This window comes from Hemicordylus capensis, chromosome 2, assembly GCF_027244095.1.
Source record: "Hemicordylus capensis ecotype Gifberg chromosome 2, rHemCap1.1.pri, whole genome shotgun sequence".
NCBI classification, from domain to species: Eukaryota; Metazoa; Chordata; class Lepidosauria; order Squamata; family Cordylidae; genus Hemicordylus; species Hemicordylus capensis.
Genome location: NC_069658.1, coordinates 133,241,531 through 133,258,731, shown reverse-complemented (window position 1 = coordinate 133,258,731; position 17,201 = coordinate 133,241,531). Strand labels below are relative to the sequence as shown.

At 42.2% G+C, this 17,201-nt stretch overlaps 1 protein-coding gene across 1 annotated transcript in view; it reads right to left on the bottom strand.

Annotated features, from left to right (window-relative positions):
- Positions 1 to 33: 33 nt before the first annotated feature.
- The window catches only part of SNX30 (sorting nexin family member 30), a 56,040-nt gene continuing 38,872 nt past the window's right edge, over positions 34 to 17,201 (bottom strand). Inside the window, exons 7-9 of the mRNA XM_053292513.1 lie at positions 13,575 to 13,661; positions 11,841 to 11,993; positions 34 to 10,109 (exon numbers count right to left, since the gene is read on the bottom strand). Coding sequence (XP_053148488.1) covers positions 10,050 to 10,109; positions 11,841 to 11,993; positions 13,575 to 13,661 — 300 coding nt within the window. The 3' untranslated portion in view covers positions 34 to 10,049. The remainder of the gene's footprint in view (positions 10,110 to 11,840; positions 11,994 to 13,574; positions 13,662 to 17,201) is intronic.

Here is a 17,201-nt window from a genome sequence, read left to right as displayed (position 1 = left end):
CCTAAAGAAACACCACACACTGAAGCACCAAGGTTACTGGTAAAGAAATGTTTAATATATGTGTTGGTCCAGTCCTTCAGTCAAGAAAGGAATGTCTTTAGAAATGTACACATGAATCATCAAGCATTACAAATTATTTTGCTGGAAAAAAGTTTCAACTACATAGTAAACCTGGTACAATCATCTTATTTTTGTACATAGGCATATGAAAAGGTGAGCAGACCATACCAGCACCTGGACAGAAATTAAAAGGGCACAATCCACCAGGATGTTCACCTGCACAAGCCCCATTGTGTTCACATGTGGCTCTCACTCAATGCCGTTCCTCAAAGACTCTAGAGAAAACTTAGCAGTCATGGGATAAGGGGACAGATTCATGTGTGGATTGGTAACTGGTTGAAGGACAGGAAACAGAGGGTAGGGATTAAGGGATAGTTCTCTAAATGGAGGCCAGTTAGCAAGGAACCCCTGCTAAATAAGCAAAGTGACATATTTTAAAAGTGGTGATTCGCTTATATTTAACAGGGGGAGTGCAACTGGCCCTATCCAGCACCAGCCCAGCATTCCTCCAGTTGCTGTCACTGGTGTCTACCTTTGTGGTTTGTTTTTTTAGATTGTGAGCCCTTTGGGGACCATCTTATTTATGTATTTATTTTCTATGTAAACCAAGAATTTGAGAATTTTGTTGAAGAGTGGTATGTAAATATTCATAGTAGTAGTAAGAATTGGGATGCCCCAGGGATCTGTACTGGGACCAGTGCTCTTTAACTTGTTCATAAATGATCTAGAAGTTGGGGTGAGCAGTGAAATGGCCAAGTTTGTAAGCTATTTAGGATAGTGGAATCCAAAACAGATTGTGAGGAACTCCAAAAGGATCTCTCCAGACTGGGGGAGTGGGCAAGAAAATGGCAAATATGGTTCAATGTAAGCAAGTGTAGAGTGATGCATATTGGGGTAAAAAAAACCCACCCCAATTTCACATATACAATGATGGGGCCTGAGCTATCGGTGACTGATCAGGAGAGGGATCTTGGTGGACAACTCACTGAAAGTGCTGACACAATGTGTGGCAGCTGTGAAAAAGCCCAATTCCATGCTTGCAATCATTAGGAAGGGAACTGAAAATAAAACTGCTAATATAATGCCCTTATACAAATCTATGATGCAGCCATATTTGGAGTACTGTGTACAGTTCTGGTCACCACACCTCAAAAGAGGGCATTATACAAGAGGAGAAGGTGCAGAAGATGGCAACCAAGGTGATTGGGGGCCTAGAGCACCTTCCTTATGAGGTAAGGCTGCAACACTTGGGCATTTTAGTTTTGTTTTTTGTTTGTTTGTTTTTAAATGACCGAGAGGCAACATGACAGAGGTCTATAAAAGTATGCACAGTGTGGAGAGAAAGAGAGATAGAATTTTTCCCTCTCATAACCCTAGAACAGGGATTCTCAAACTTGGGTCCTCAGGTGTTATTGGACTTCAACTCCCATAATCCCCAGCCTTAGTGGCCTTTGGTTGGGGATTATGGGAGTTGAAGTCCAATAACACCTGAGGACCCAATTTTGAGAATCACTGCCCTAGAACCAGGGGTCATCCCATGAAACTGAAGGTCAGGAAATTTGAGACTGAGAAAAGGAAGTACATTTTCACACTGCACAAAATTAATCTATGGAATTATCTACCACAATATGTGGTGACAGCCAATAGCCTGGGTGGCTTTAGGAGGGGCTTAGACAAATTCATGGACAAATCTATCAATGGCTACTAGTGAGGGCTATAGGCCACCTCCAGCCTCAGAGGCAAGATGCCTCTCAATATCAGTTGCAGGGGAGCAACAGCAGGAGAGAGGGCATGCCCTCACTTCTTGCCTGTGGGCTTCCCAGAGGCATCTGGTGGGCCACTGTGTGAAACAGGATATTGGATTAGATAGGCCTTGGGCCTGATCATGCAGACTGTGCTTATGTTCAGTAGGACTGGATAACTTCTTTGTGGATTTCTGCCTTGTATCCCAAGGCCAAAACAAACAAAACCTTGTGCTTGATCTGTCTTGTGAACTAGACATGGGTGCAGGAGGAGGGCTGAGTTTTTGTACACATGTGAATTCATGCTGTATATCAGCCCCAGCTGCAAATGATGCAAGTTGTAACCCAGCAGCTGGAGAATCTCAGGTTGGCCACCCTGAACATCCAGTTTATTTAGGCTAGCTCTGTTTGTGTGTTGCAGTTACTGCAGTTACTTATCTTAAAATTGTCATTTTGGTCTGTGTACTGTAGCTAAAACCCAACAACTTACTACTAATGCTGCTTTCATTTTGGAAATGAAAAAAATGAGGAAGGCAGGATGGTAACAACAAAAAAAGGTATAGTTCTTCACAAATATATAATCCATGCAGTGTGGCACAGGCTTTAAGTCTCATTAGGACACTTTTGAGATAAGCTCCATCACACTTAGCTTCTTATAGTTCTCTAGCAGATGAGCTGCAGAATCCATTTCACAGCACAGGTAGCCTGTTACCCCCCTCCATGCAACTGATAACCTCCCTGAACAGTTAGAGCCAGACCATATGGCAAGGGGTTTTTGTGCATCAGTAGCTGACAGCCTGTGCAAGAGGGCATGAGCAGCACCCAGGCCCCTGCAGGGGCAGCAGTGCTCAGCAGCAAGGGAGTTGTTCCCTTGAACATGAATGGAGTTGTTCGCTGTGCCACCCATTGCTTCCAATGGACAGCACGCAACTCTGTGCACTGAGCCCTTATCGCCAAGCCCTGTGGCACAACCCCATCTCAGGTGTTGACAAGTGCATAGGGACACAGGCTGTGTTGAGAACACCCACATCCCTTTGTGCAGTATGGCAGCCAGTATTTACAATGCCCAACAAGGGGAAAAAGAGTGACGTGCATTTCCAGATGCTTCGAGGCAGATGGTGGATGTTGCAAGGAGAGCAATTGGAGAGGGACATCTTCAGCAAGCCCCTTTGCAGTGTAAACACTGTTCAATTCGGTGCACAAATGCAAGGGGAGGAGAGGGAGGGATTCAGTTTGACATTATAGGCTGAGAGGAATCTCTTTTACCACAGCAAGTGAAAACACAGAATGAGAGAAAGCCTGAGAGACAGCCTAAGTTCATGGGGAACTTCACAAATAAAATTATACTGTTCTCACAGCTCTCTTCACATCTTTGTGTGGCTCAGAGCCCAGCTATATTGGCCTGATCCAGTGGAGGGAAAGGGATGCTGCTGTCTAGCAGGCTTCTCTCTTTTCCTTATGAGCTGTGCAAGATAAGTGGAGTAGATACACACATCCCACCCATAGGCATGCTGGGCAGTAGCATCTTTCACCCTCAGGTAAGCTCCCCCAGCTTTCCGCAACTGTCTGTAGGGAACCTGCAGAATTCTCAACCAAGCAGAGGTTGGCTCTTTGTGTGGCAAGTGCAGCATGAACCAGCTTCACAGCTGTGCTGCTGATAATTCATCTGTCCCTATCCAGACAAAAAGGCATTTTCAGAGATGAACCTTAAAATCACAGAGCACCTGCTCATTTTTTATTTTTATTTTTTAAAGCAAAGCACATGTTACCATTGCTGATGTAGATCAAGAGAAGCATTTTTAATGCGAATTCCTATTCTGGCCAATGTACCCTTCACATTTGCATTACAAATTATATTTGAGCAGTGATGCCTCATATGTAAAGATGCCAAAGGGCTCTATTTTTTACCTTCAGATTGGACTCCATGGGCAGATGGGGGCTGCAGAACATCTTCCTTGGAAAAAACTTTGGGACAAGCATGGGAATTACTAAACCACTGCCCCTCCAGCTATGTTGAACCAGTAACTTTGGGATTACCATATTCAAGGTTAGTTGTGAGAGTGCAAAATGGGCTAGGTGAAGAATGTTTGCCTAAAACTGCCTGATACCTAAAACCAGCATTTGGAGAGGCATTTTACCACTCACCGTACAAAGTTAAAGTGCCTGAAAATGTTTAACATTTACATATGCCTTCAAAAACAAAAAACACACATCCCCATTTAATATTTACAAAAATATTTGGCAAAAGCACTAGCACTAGTTTGCAGTATTTAGAAACATTCTCTTTCAGAAAGAGACCCTCATTTGTTCAGAATAAGAAAAGCCTTGTCAAAAACCACCAGGAACAAGCTGGTTGATCTATAGCCATTTGAAGTATTTGGATAGAGCAGTAAGTATTTGGGATAGACAGTAAAATTATTTAAGTGATCCAAAAGTCATATGCCAATATAGTTTATGGGATCAAAAGTGCTTGCTAAGAGAGCCTAAGCAAGTTTAATAATCTGAAATAAAATTGATATCCCACAACATGAAGGCCCCACTCCTTTCAAAGCTTGGTTAATTACATACAAAGACAAACTTGAGCATGGACCAATAGGCTGTGCGCACTGCAGTGGATTGTATGTGTACTGCTGGATAAGTACATAAGAGATGGCTGGTGCAACCAGATGTCATCACCAATCGCTGGGATGGGTGGGAGCCTAGACTCAATAATGCTGACCACCTATTGCAGATGAGAGAATTAAATTGGCTGGGCCATCTGTCTGATAGATGTGCATATAGATCCCCTCAAATGCACGTCACACAGCCACTTCTCTATAAAGCTCCACATCTTCAGCCTCATGTACACAACACCTTCCATTCCAACTGTAGGACAAGGAAAGGATGGCGCCTACCTGCTGTGCTCTGCTGCAGGTTTAAAATGCCAAATTTGAAGCGGGAAGGGCTGGGTTTTTTAAAGAGATTTGAATAAGAGTAGATATAACCAACTCTGCCTTTTAAGTTCCCATTTATCCATTTGGGACAATACATTAAATCATAATCTCATTAAGTTTTGTGAATGCATTTTTTCATGCATCTTAACATCCATTTTTATTATGAAGTGTGGGAAAAATTCACCACATTAAAGCTGAGGTGTCGCGGCAACATGGATACTGGCTGTACAGAATGTTTACATTTTAGCTATTCAAGAGAAATTAGGATCGGATAGTTCCATTCCAGAGATACTTCCCCCCCACCATTCCATCACAATCTGGTGGTTTAAACTGAACCATTCAATTTAGTTCAGGTGAGCTACTCGTGGATTGTACTGACAGGACAAACATAGCAAGTTGTGGGAAATTAAAGATGATCTTTGAACAGCCTGAGTAATATCTGAATTCGTGTTCCTAAAACCAACCCTTGCAAATATGGTAATCCAATTGCAATATTGAGAGGTTACTAGATATTCTTGATCCAGCAAATAAGTAGACAGAAGAACAAAGTTATTGCTTGATGCATCAAGCACCGGTGGTTACATTTGTAAATTTCTCTTTAAGAGTCACTAGTTCAGAGTGATAACGAATATGAACTTTTACTTACAGATGAATGAAATGAGAACTATCCCCCAATGAACTATTTGTTGCTTGCAGAGAGTCTGTTGCAAGCCCTTAAAAAAAAGCTAGTTGGGGATGAAAGCTTCTTTGGAATAGATGATAACTGGGAAGAGGGGGCTTCTTTGGGGAGGACTACAAAATTGCCCTTTAAATTAAGTTAAACTCCCCCCTACAAAGCAAAAGAAAGTGTATAATTAGATAGGTCTTTTTTAAAAAAAAAATTGCTTCCTCTCTCAAAAACCCACCCCCACACTCAGCATTCATACAGCAATTTCAGATACCAGGTCATTTATAAATAAAACTGAAATAGCATAAGGTAGGTCAGCATATTACACATTACAGATGGGGGAAGAGGATGGAGAGGTCACAGCTTGCCCAAGGTCAACTATGGAGTCCATGGCAGACATGAGATTCCAACTGGGGACCTCCCAATTCACAGCTCTGTCTCAGAACCATTACTATAACTTTCAAAGAACTAAGAAAATCTTAAAAGGGGGAGAATAAATACAATTAGATTGTTTGGGGAGAAATGTCTTTAGTTCCCAAGTTGTTCTGACCCATATATGCATTGGGGTGGGGGAATATTACAGTAGACGTACAAGCTGCCCAATACCCCCTCAACCACTCCTACCAATTACTTCAGAGCAAAGGAAGTCGACATCTGAGAGACCAATTATGCCTGATAAAGATTCTATCTAAGGAAGACTCCCACTGAGCTCATTGGCAAACCAGACATGATGCTAAACATGGTCATTTGTATTTGCATTTCCCCCTTAACAGCAAGCTGCAGGAAGGGCGCACCAATCAGGATCAGGGCTGTGAAGAGGGAGCAGTCAGCCTTCTCTTGTCTCCGTGAAAACAGACTACCTTTGCTACAAGGGAGAAAGGGAAACTTCCATTTGCTATAAGCCCCAAGAAGGAAGCTTCTCTCCTGGTCTTCCAGGAAGAAGATAGTCCATTTTTGTCAGGAAAAGGATGACATGGGGGGTTAAGTGTCTTCTCCCAACTTCTCCCAACTGGCAGCCTTCCCCTACTATTTTCATTAAGCAGCCCCAAAGCACAAGGGACACACTCAGCATCATATCTGGGTTGACCCTCAAATCCAGCTGTGCATAGTATGGCAAGCTTAACCAACCTACTTTCAAATCTGAGATATTTTACAGCACCACCACTGAACTGAGGCATCATACCCCTCCATTAACAAGGTCAAAGAGACAACGCTAGAAGATTTCATTTCATGGAAAACTGTGCTGCACAGAAAGAACAAAGTTGCTAATTCAGTTAATCAGATGGATTAATAATAAAACTGCCACTAGACTAAAAAGGCAAATGATTAAATGGGAAGCAGATTTGTTAAGATAAAGAATGGAACGATTTGATTTAAGCACTAACTAAATATATGGATAATGGGCGCCATCTTAAGGCCAAGCTAGGCATTACACAGGAGACCCAAGACCTTTCCAGGGAGTTATTCACACCTGGCTTCGGGTTAAATGTGGATTGAAGCCACGCATTGAAGGAAGCAGCCCCTCCCCTCTGGGGGGGGAGTTCCCTGCAGAGATTGATCTGCATTTGTGAAGAGAGCGTGCTCTTATCATGCTAATGATTTTATGTCAGCGCCTCTCCCTGGTTTGCTCCAGCTTTTTCAGGAAATGCAGCTTAAAAACACAGCATTTTAAAAACCCAAACATAAGTTAGAATTTGCAAGACAAAGCCTGATTTGTGTGGGGGGTGGGTCCAAGGATCTCGACGGGCATTCGGGGTAAGTTTGGCTGGTGTGTGAATGCGCACACACTCTCCCGAATGAGATTCGGGGTATAAGCCCCGTGTGTAAAACCTCGAGGGAGTTTTTCACAGCTGGCTTTTCTCTCACATCTCCTCCAGAACGGAGGGGGTACATTCACATATTGGCCAAATTTACCCCACGGTTCCTGCAAGCTATCAGGTAACACTTCACACACAATTCGGGTTTTTCATCGTGTGTTAGAGTGTAGCCAAATTTATATCCAGGGTAAAAAAAATCCACTTTTTGTGTTGGTTTTTGGGGCAACTTTCAACTCGCAGTAAAGCCTTGCAGAAAACCTGTAGTAAAGCCTGCTGTCTTAGTAAGCTCCAGGTACTTATAGAAATGGGGAGTGGGGGAAGCAGCCGTCGGAGGCTACCAGCTTAAGCAGACCGCTCTCCCCTCCAGCTGTTAGTCTGCTCAAAATCGCTCTCAAGAAGCTGTTGGTCTCCCTGCAGAAGACAGACAGGGGATGGGCCTGTAGCACAGTGGAAGAGCATCTGCTTTGCATGCAGAAGGTCCCAAGTTCAATCCCTGGCACCTCCCTGGAGAGCTGCTGCCAGTCAGTACTGAGCTAAGATGGACCAGTGGTCTGACTTGATATAAGCACCTTCCTGTGCAGCCATGGAACACACAGAACCTAGACCATTTCCCCCCATGGGTAGGGGAACTAGTTGCCTGATGGGAGAAGAGGATGAATGGTAAGCAGGAAGGAGGAGCTTCTCCCCTTGCTACTCACCCAACTGATCACACTCTCAGAGACTGGTTTCCAGTAACATGTCATCCCGTCCCCAGTCCCAATCAGGAGTGTGCACACACATTTCCTGTGTGATGTCTAGTTTGACCCTTGGACAGATTTCCTCTTCTCTTTCACAAGAGGAAATGTCCCTTTTATTGTGACACACACATACATCTAAAAACAAAAGTATGTTTTTCTCCTTTGGAACTATGTTTATCCAGATGCGAACTTAATCAAACATCTACAAAACCTCATGATTTAAGCAAATAAAATTCCTTCGGGCAACAGTTTGTAGTGTTTCTCCAATGTACATCCCGGAAAAAAATGTTCAGAAATTCACACAGGAAAAATGCATCAAGTTAATTTTGCTAACTGCAGTGAATTAATGAAGTTTCACAATTCAGTAGTGCTAGAAATTGTAAGCACAGTTTGGAGCAATGTACAGAAAGCTAATGATGGTTAGTTAGTAGTCTCTTTTGAGCAGTTTCCTCTACATCGCTTTTCAAACTCTGAGAGGCTGGCATGAAATACTGATAGGGAAAAAGAACAGGTATATAAAATATAAATTATCTGTCATGCATGGTGCTTATCTTTTAACCATTTAAAACATTCTAAGCAGAAGTGAACACTCAGTAGCAGTGGTGGTGTGAAACAAACCATATTTCTAACGTTACTGAAAAGCAAAGCCCCATTCATAATAAAAAGTGTCTCATGCAACCATCAGGTTAAGGAATGCTAAGCAGACCAGATGGATCATCATCAATTCTGTTATCCCTTCTTCCCCAAGAAAAGAATTATTATGTTCACGAACGGCCAAATTGTCTGGGCTCTTTTTTTTTTTTTTTTTAATGTAACAGAAAATATCTGAATACATAAAAATGCAAGAGGCTGTTCCAAGAGCTTGCAGCATTAATGCCAATATGTTTAGGAAAGAAAAGCAATTCATGAGAAATTGCTTTCCCTCCTCATTCCTAAAATGTGACATGCTGGACTCGTTTCAGTGTGGGTACATACAAGGAATATGGGACTATTTCTTGTATGGACTAATATATGTAAATAGGACTTGCTTTTCTAACCTCTGCGTCCCCCCTCCCCCAAATAAATGTTTAGGACAATTTCTACAGTTAAAACAAGGGCTGAGGTGAAAGTGTATTATACATTTGGTATGACCAAAATTTATCCTACAATACAAAAGACTTCTTCCATTTCCAAAAAACTTTAAATTGTTTTTTAAAAAATAAAAATGAATAACGCTTTGTACATATTTGACCCTGGACCAGTTGATCGGACCATGATTTAATTCATTGTGAGTATGAGCCAAATCCATTCATTCCCTCCTCCCTTTTCATATCACTGGACATCCTTGCATGTTATGCCACAGTTTTTGGCTTTGCACATATTTAACTTTGTCTTACAAACCACGACGCTTGACCTCAAAAGATGACTAGAAACGCTGCAGAACATGGACTACATGCCACACAACAAGTTTACCTCATGAACATTCTACTGAGTTTCTAGGACATTCTACAAGACCACACCAACACCCACCCTCACTCTTAAGCCCACCTCCCTACAAAAGCCCAGATCAATTCAGAGAGCTTACATAATCAAGCGGGTATCCTCCACCAGCCATATTACCTTTCCACACCTGAAGAGGGGAAAAACCCAAGTAGTTTCAAAGAGAAAACTGCTGCTGTTCCATGATCAACCACCCCTTGCTTGGCTAAGAAAGAGGGAGAACAATAAAGATGTCATGTTGGCATCTTGCATTTCAGAGTTGTTTATTATTATTGTTTTAGTGTTCCACTCATCAACTTCATTCAATAAGTGATCCAAGAGGAGAATGAGTCTGGTTTTTTGGCTGCTGTTTGCCAAGGATTGCCTCCTAGCAAAAGTGTTCAAGGTCACCTCAGACGGTTTAATAAAAAAAGGCGGCAAAAAAAGATTTAGAGTTCCAAAGTGTTTTCAAGTTGTTCTTGAAAGATTCAGCACAGGTGGTGTTTCTCCAGGCAAAAAACCCACAAGAATGTCACACCACATTGTGCATAGCGTATCTCCAATATGTTTAGTGGTACCTGCACTTGGTCAGAGGTCCATTGTGGGGAAGGGGAGGGTGGAAAAGATGTGGCTTCTTATTTGGTCTCAGGCTTATCTTGCAATAGTGGTATAATAGACTCCCACGCCATAAGGCACTATTTAAAGCAAAGAAAAGACATTAATACATGAATCAATGAACAATTCCATTTAAATTCAGGCCTCCTTCCATACAACACTCAAGAACGCACTTTGTGTTACAATGCTGAATCAATAAAGGAAATAGATTTGAGTACTGTAACATCACAAGCCTAGCACCCCCAAGTTTCTTCTAGTAGCAGGCACAGCCTATAAAGCGGGGGATACTTTTTCTTATATTGGGCTGCTCATGCCCCAAGATTCAAGGAGAACATTCTGCTCGGCTTAGATTTCACAAGTAAAATGGCCTGTTCATACATGGAGTAAAGTATGCATTTTATAAACATCCTTCCTAGAAAAGGGCAAAAGGCTGTGTTATGCATTTAGATTCCAAGAGAAATTTGAAATCTGCACTAGTGATGCCAACAGCAGGCCTGTAGCCACACAGCCCGGCCAGGTAATCCACATGGCCTAAGCAGATAAATACCCCAAACAGCTGTATGGTAGCAGAGGAAATATTATATTCCTCATGCCTGGCATGTTTGGAAGTTTACACTCCATCAAGGGATGCAAGTAGTTTCCATTATCACCTTGAAGTGGGCCTGGGTAGATTCCAAATGGCTTGACACACACAAATGCAGGTGTGTGCACAGTGCAAGGCACAGGCAACACACTTACTCATGCAGGGTTTCAATGGCATCTCATGTAAGGTTTTTACATGCAAAGGGGTGTTATACCTACACCAGCCTTTTTGAACGCACCATTAGCATGCTATCATGGCTTCCCTCTGAGCTACAGATTACTGGCATGCTGGTAATGCAAAGATAAAACCAATAATTTTGAATAATGTGACAGGCCATATGAACTCCTTCCACAGATATACTTTGCCCATGCCTCAAGTCTGGTATGAAACCTCCAAGGAACCTTTCTGGCCACTTGATTCTGAAACATTTTAGTCTTTGCAATAAAATTTTTATTGCAAAACTTTAGCAGTCTGTTGACCAACAAAATATGAAATGTCTTCTATACAAGACCAATAAACCATAATACACTCATAAGAAACAAGTGAACATAAAAACATGGTTCAGGGTAAACAATTCAAATGTCTTTTGATGAATACAAACAGCAACAGAATTTTTTTAAAAAAATTCCTTCAATAATTAACCAGTCTTGATCTGATAGAAGCAACAAACAATAAAATGCATCAGATCTACCAGGAAGTGGTATTGCATATTGGCAGAATCAGCAGCTTCAGCTTAGTTAAATGTTGCACCCATTGAAAGAGAGCAAGCCTCAAAAAGGCATCTGAAACCAGACAGTCTTTCTACACTGCCGCCTTGCAGAGAGAAATCAGACAAATGATCCATCTAACCCAGCAGTACTAACATGAACAGTAGATGTTCTCCATGACTTTGCATATTCAAGTGTGTACTCTGGCAGTGAGCAGTATGTAATGCTACTGCCTGACAACTGCAAATGGTTGCAACATTAACATTTCTGGATTACCTGCAAAATGGTCTACTTTGAGCAACCAGACCTATCTTAACCTATTAAATTAGTCTAACATCAGCATGGAAAAGCTAGAAGTTGTAAATGTATTAGAGCAAAAAAAAAAAAAAAGATTAACGTAGCCATTAGAGAGTGTTCTGCATCATGTTCAAACTAAACTGAGCTAAGCCCCTACATTTGTAAGCAAGTCACTGAATCACTCAACTGTTTCCCTACATTCAGTGCCAACCATAGAGAATTACCTTCTCATAATATTGGATGTTTTTATCTGCCATTCCCATCAGTAGCTGCCTAAAGTCTTGTCGCTTATTGTTCTGCCATCTTTCCATATCTGCCTTCAGATCTGCATTGAAGCATTCCACCCGGTCCTGACACTTTTCAACATCTGTGGGCATCTGGAAATAGAGAAATGCTCATTGCTGTACACGCAGTAAGTTTGTACATCATCTCTGACAAATGGAAAGTTACCAGTTTCTGCATATTCTATGGTAGGTTCTTACATGCATGTGCACACACACACAGAGAGCTAACTGGAGCATTGTGCTTAAGCCAAAGTTCTACCAATGCCATTTCGTCTCTGATGGAACATTCACACATGCAAGTCATCACTTAAATGTTGCAACTACTGCATTATGAATACGCATAAGTGAACCAACCCTAAACTTTGATCTGTGCTTGGCGTTTGAGTCTTTCCTTTCCAGGCCATTTCCTTTCAAGTATACAGCCTTGGATTACCTTCTGTTACACCACATTGGCCATGTTAGAGTTGGTCTTGGACCAAGTTCACCTAAATTCAAATCCACCCCTCAGCCATGAAGTTCACTGGCTGGTGAGCATATGTTTCAACACAATCTACGCCACAGGATTGTTACAAGGATAAAATAAAGTTAACTCCACATACATCATCCTAAATACCTTTGGAAGAAGAACAGGATATATAAATGATAAATACAGAATTTAGATTTTAAAAGAGTGGAGAGGCCCAACTGGTAAGGAAGTTCTATTTGCACCCATTGCTTTCAAGAAAGTTGCACTAAGAAGGGTATAGAAAATTGATGCACTTGCTTCAAATGAATTGGTACAACCACTATTAATTTCTAAAGCTTTTAAGTTTTGGTAGCACAGTGGAATACCCTGATAGACAAACATTCACCCATGTCTTTATGGCCTAAGAAATTAATGTTATGCATAACCACCAAAAACACATGAAATTGCTTTCTACCAAATCAGAGCATTAATGTCAGTATGGTCAATACTGAGTGGCAACATCATTCCAGGGTTTTGGACCCGAGTCTTTCCCAGCCTCACCTAGAGATGCCTCACCTAGTGAAGCTCACCTAGGACCTTCGGCATGTCAAGTAGATGCTCTACCACTGAGCTACAGCCCCATCCCAGTTGTATTCTTCAGAAACACAGTGAGAATTTAGTGAAGGCTAAATGGTTCCATTCCCTGGAGAGTCCCTGGTGGCGCAGTGGTAAAACTGCCGCCCTGTAACCAGAAGGTTAGAAGTTAGATCCTGACCAGGGGCTCAAGGTTGACTCAGCCTTCCATCCTTCCGAGGTCGGTAAAATGAGTACCCAGAATGTTGGGGGGCAATATGCTAGATCATTGTAAACCGCTTAGAGAGCTCTGGCTATAAAGCGGTATATAAATGTAAGTGCTATTGCTATTGCTATTCCATGACTGTAAAAAGGAACCTTACAAGCAAGTACTCTGCCCATAGCTTGTACAGCTTTCTGGACATCCCAGAATGACTGATCCAACTATCTCTATTGTATCGTTCTGGATAATTTTATACTGCTCTATCTTGTGCATATGTGAAGTAGATTTTTTAACATGTTTAGTTGATTGGCAAGTAATAAGCCCTTCCAAAGTCCTATAAAGAATTAAATCCTACTGAACACAGATTAGTGTAGGTTCCCTTTTCAGCATCCAAGGGAGCCACTCTCTCGCAAAGCTATTCCAAAAGATTAACCTTGGGGCGATCTTCTCTTTTTAGGACCACAGCTTCCAGCTTGGCTTCATATTCTGCTTGAACTTGATCTCTCTTCTTCAAGACATTCTAAGGGAGAAAGCATAACTTACAGTTAAGAGGAATAGCGAGAGTTGTACTTTCTCTCTCTCTCTATGCTACAGCTTTTGCTTCCAGCATTTTTTGGCAGGTCTCTTTAGTCGTATCACACATAGTCTGACCAAGCCAAATACAATCCACTTGAAATAAATACCTCTGGTGGATAGAAAAGAGAATGTTAAAGGACACACACTCACACACACCGCTCTACTTGTATAGCAGTCATCAAGGGTTAAGGTCCAGAGTAATTAAGGGTAGATCACTCACTCCCAACCACCTGCAGTGCCATCTTTGGGCTGGTTCAGATGAACACGGCCCTCTACATGGGATAACACTGAGGTTGTGGCAAGAATGTGCCTGCTCCGGTATCACTAAAGGACATGCCAAAGCGTTCTTGGTGTACTATTATTGTGCATGGCATGATTCTGATGAACACTCCATCCCATAGAAGAGGTAATGCCTTCCTACCCACCCACTCCCTTCAGGTACAGTCTAGGTCAAGATCTGTGACCCTACTGAAAAATTAGAATAGCCTAAAATGGGGAATCCAGATCCTACACATGTCTAGACTCAATTCAAGGATGTTGCATTGTGTATAGAATAGCTCATCCAGACCCTCAACCCCTAGCAAACCTGTGACCAGAGCACACATTGAATCACCTCCTCACCGCAGAATCTGAGAGGCAGTTGATTATGAGCTTCCATCCCATCCTCTAACTAATGACCATGGAGTGGCTTGCAAGGCAAACACAATCCAATCCAGCAATATCATAAAAAGTAGGCAAGAACAGCATAACACAAATAAGGGATTTAAAAACCCATGAAGATTAAGTGACCTTCACCAAGTACCAAAACATCTGGGTGGGTGTCAGTGAGAGTCTCTGGGGAGAGAGCATCCCAGAGACTGGGTGCCACATCTGAGAAGGCCTTCTCCCAGTTGCTACCCACCTGCACTCAGTTAGCAGGGCCTCTGATGGAGACTTCAGTCTATAGGCAGGCCAGTTTATTAATGGCATTTAAACAGGCACCTGTGGAGGTGCCCCTTCCTCTTTCTAAGCACTGCCAGACAAATCAGTGGCCAGTGCAACAGCCAGAACAGTTGTGTCATACCAGTTTGTGTTGGATATGGTTTGTTTTTGGAAAGCCAATTCACTGATAATGACACAAAAACCCCGGTTTCGATCATGGTAGTCTTTTCATCTTTCAGAAGATCTATGGAACCCTAGACGAAAAAGCAGGATAGCCGTTTGAAGGCTGGGGCTAGGATGTGAGAAACTCAGCTTCAAAGTTGTCCGTGTGAAGCCCACCAAATGGCACTAGGACAATCACTCTTCTCAGCCTAGGCCACCTCACAGGGCTGTTTTGAGGCTAAGCTCCCATGTAAAAACTACTTCGAGGAACAGCAGCAGGATACACATACATGATTTAAACCCCCAATGCAAGTTTGGCAAAACTAGCAGAGCAACATGTAACCTAACTACAACGCTTCATATGACTTTTCAGCCTCCAGCAATTGCCTGCCTTGGTTCTTGAACATGTTTTCAAATCAGTGTAGAATACTTGGATTTATTTATTTTTTAAAGGTCACTCCAACATGCAAACATTGCAGGCTGCATTAGTACCTCCATTACCTTTAAATGAAATGCTTTGCTGTGATCAATTTCCCTCTCTCCCAAGCCAAATAATTTGACCTTTGACACATTAAGATAAATGAATGTAAGATATTTACAAAATGTCTTAAATTTTTTAAAGCAAGTTTTGGATGGCTAACAATCACCCTCTGTGATGGAAGTGCAGATCTAGCATACAACATGCAAAGCAACTGCATCCATCTACAGCATCCGCATCCATAATTTGAATTCTATGGTATTAAGCCAAAATTTGGAAGCATGTAAGTCCCTCCATCTTCACTGTTAAAGGTGCTGCTTGCCGTGCCCCTCCTCAGTCTGCCAACCAATCCAAATTCAGATGGTCCATGCACACTCTTACTACTGAATAATAGTGTTCCAGAAGTGTTTAATATGGATATTCAAACGCCCACCTGATACCAAGGACTTCCTCACTTTGTTCAGCTCTGATCAAATACAGCATTGTTATGATGTTTTTAGTGGTCTTATTATGCACAAGTTTTACTCTTCTAGAGAGGGAGGTAAATCAGTGTCAGATCCATTCGGCTGCATTCTGCCAAGCACTGGAGTTGTGCATATGTATTTCTTTTATTTGGCTATACATAGGAACCTGCCATATACTGAGTCAGACCATTGGTCTATCTAGCTCGGTATTGTCTTCACAGACTGGCAGTGGCTTCTCCAAGGTTGCAGGCAGGAATCTCTCTCAGCCCTATAATACTGTAGTGTCCTGACTTTTGAATGGTTCAAGTGTGACAGCTGAAAGATGAATGTCGTTGTCTTTGTTGTTGGCGGTTTAAGGTATGCAACCTGTAACATTCCTGTTTTCTGCAACTAAAATACAGAACATCACTATTTGATCTGGAAAGTATCCACACCACAGCTGTTCTAAGGAATGTGTCCGTTATTAGATACTTAAAAATGCATGCTTCCAGATTAACAGGTATTTCTACTTGGGTACAGCTGTCTAGAGCAGGCCTGTACAACATAAGGCCCCGGGGCCGAATTCGGCCTGCAGGGACTATTTTACTGGCCCCCAGGTATCCTGCAGCAACACGAGAGCTGGAAACTACCTTACTGTTACGGTCATTTGACCAGCAAAGAAACTACCTTATAGCGCCATCCTGTGCATGCTTTCTCAGAAATATGCTCCATGGTGTGCCCAGTGAGGCTTACTCCCATGTAAGCATGCCAAGAAAGCAACAATTTAGGGAGAGGAGAGGACTTGGCATTTGTTTGGGGCTGGCATGAACTCCAGGGGCCCCACTGATTGAGCAGGGACAGGACCTATTCTCTGGCCACTGTCCTTGGTTGAAACCATGGGTCCATTGACAAGGGGAAGAGATCCACAAGTAACTAATAATATTTAATTTTAATGTCATAATGTGCTAAAAATTTGACCTCGGCCCCTGCACATCAAGTTGTGGATGGTTCCAGCCCACCAGGACATTTGAGTTGTGCAGCCCTGGTCTAGAGTGTTAATAAAATAGCTGCCTCTGGCTAAAAAAACTGGCTGTGGAATAGGATGAAACTTTACTTAGAGATTAATCATTGACAGGTTTCACAAACCCCATCCCTTTCTAATAAACACACACAGTACAAATCTGGGGCAACAATTTAAATTGTTTTCCCAGCAGGGGAGTAAGCAAAAGACCAGGTTATTCCAGTTTGCAAAGCAGCATGTTTTTGCACCACTATGGCTCAGAACTCTAGCTTCACTTCCCATCCTGTTAATAGGAGGTCAGTTTGTAGGATTTAATCCAAGCCAGATAATGCCGCTGCCCTATTTAGATCTCTCCCACGAGTATATTATAACATCCCACCTGCCTTGAGTTGTGCAAGGTTAAGATCCAGAGACACTGAAGAATGTAGGTAACCAACTAAAGGTTACACTGGTGTATGG